We start from the raw sequence: 1267 nt of genomic DNA, 5'->3' as shown, positions 1-1267 counted from the left end.
TCTCCATGTGCTTCAGCGAGTACTTCGTGATGGCGAAAATCTGGAGAATGTTACTGCGGAACGTGCTCTCCACATCGTCAAGGTTGATATCCCTAAAGTCCTCGCACATAACCTGCTTCGCAGCGTTGTTGACCAGAATGTGAATCTTGCCGAATTTATCGACATGCTGCTGAACCGCGTTTTTGCAAGTGTCGTTTTCCATAAGGTTTCCAGCAACGAGCAGGCAGTCTTTGCCCTCCTTCTCAACGAGCTGCTTTGTCTCTTCAGCATCATCCTGTTCGTCTGGGAGATAGACGATTGTCACATCAGCACCCTCTCGGGCGAATAGGACGGCCACGGACCGGCCGATGCCCGAGCTGCTGGCTGTTAGGCCACGATAAAGTTGAGGGGAGATGAACTGTGCCTACTCTCCGCCAGTGATTAGAGCTTTGCTTCCTTCGAGCTTCTTAGCTGCACGGTACTCCTGGAAATCATTTTTGCCTTCCAACTTGGTGGGCTCGCTCTTTGGCGCGAGATCTTGCTCTCGGCTAGCGAACTATTGGGTTAGACAGTTGTCTGCGAGGCACACGTCCTTTCACTCCGACTATCACATACCCGGGCAGGCTTTGAGCTTGCTTCTCTTCCACGGGCTTGAATTGGCCGCTTTCACCACCTGACATTTCCAAGGTTTGCTTGATGGACTTCAATGGCAAGGATGACTAGTGATACAAGGTCTTGTGCGTTGGAATTTTAATTTTGGAATCAGAAGTACGGGATTTTACGAGGAGTTTATGTGGCATTGTGAAGATTAAAAGAAAATGACATGATCTTTGGGCTGCTTGATGTGAGCATGTAATCATGACAGCATCATTTACGACTGGGCTTCGGAATGATGTAAGAATGCGGTGTTAACCCCGCATTCCCGGACATTTACTCCCTGAGAGCGTCATGCACTCTTTGGTCTTCATAGAATGATATTTGGTACGACTTGACAGGCATCATATTAAAGTTTTAGCCCTCATTTCAGTCAGCTTGAGCATGCAGTGGGCACGACGACGTACCCGTCTCCCAAGAATTAATGCGGACGTGAGTCCTGGGAGAGATGTTCGGGTGGCACTGGATGATCTTGCATTGACTCTTTTTGGACTGCGTCAAGAAACTTTTGAGCAAACGTGAATCCAACAAAAAAAACTCCGATTACCAATAGAATTTGCCATGCATGGCCATTTGACTTCTGAGGGACCCCGCATTGCGCACAAGATTCCGTCGTGGTCCAACCTGGTCATTA

General features: G+C 48.5%; 1 protein-coding gene across 1 annotated transcript in view; it reads right to left on the bottom strand.

The window, feature by feature from the left end:
* The window catches only part of VDBG_05628 (general stress protein), a gene marked incomplete at both ends in the record, with an annotated part of 1678 nt that extends 1019 nt beyond the window's left edge, over positions 1 to 659 (bottom strand). Inside the window, 3 exons of the mRNA XM_003004469.1 lie at positions 24 to 356; positions 408 to 527; positions 595 to 659. Coding sequence (XP_003004515.1) covers positions 24 to 356; positions 408 to 527; positions 595 to 659 — 518 coding nt within the window. The remainder of the gene's footprint in view (positions 1 to 23; positions 357 to 407; positions 528 to 594) is intronic.
* Between the last annotated feature and the right edge of the window lie 608 nt (positions 660 to 1267).

This window comes from Verticillium alfalfae, genomic scaffold, assembly GCF_000150825.1.
Source record: "Verticillium alfalfae VaMs.102 supercont1.6 genomic scaffold, whole genome shotgun sequence".
NCBI lineage: Eukaryota > Fungi > Ascomycota > Sordariomycetes > Glomerellales > Plectosphaerellaceae > Verticillium > Verticillium alfalfae.
This window is presented reverse-complemented; position numbering and strand designations above follow the sequence as displayed.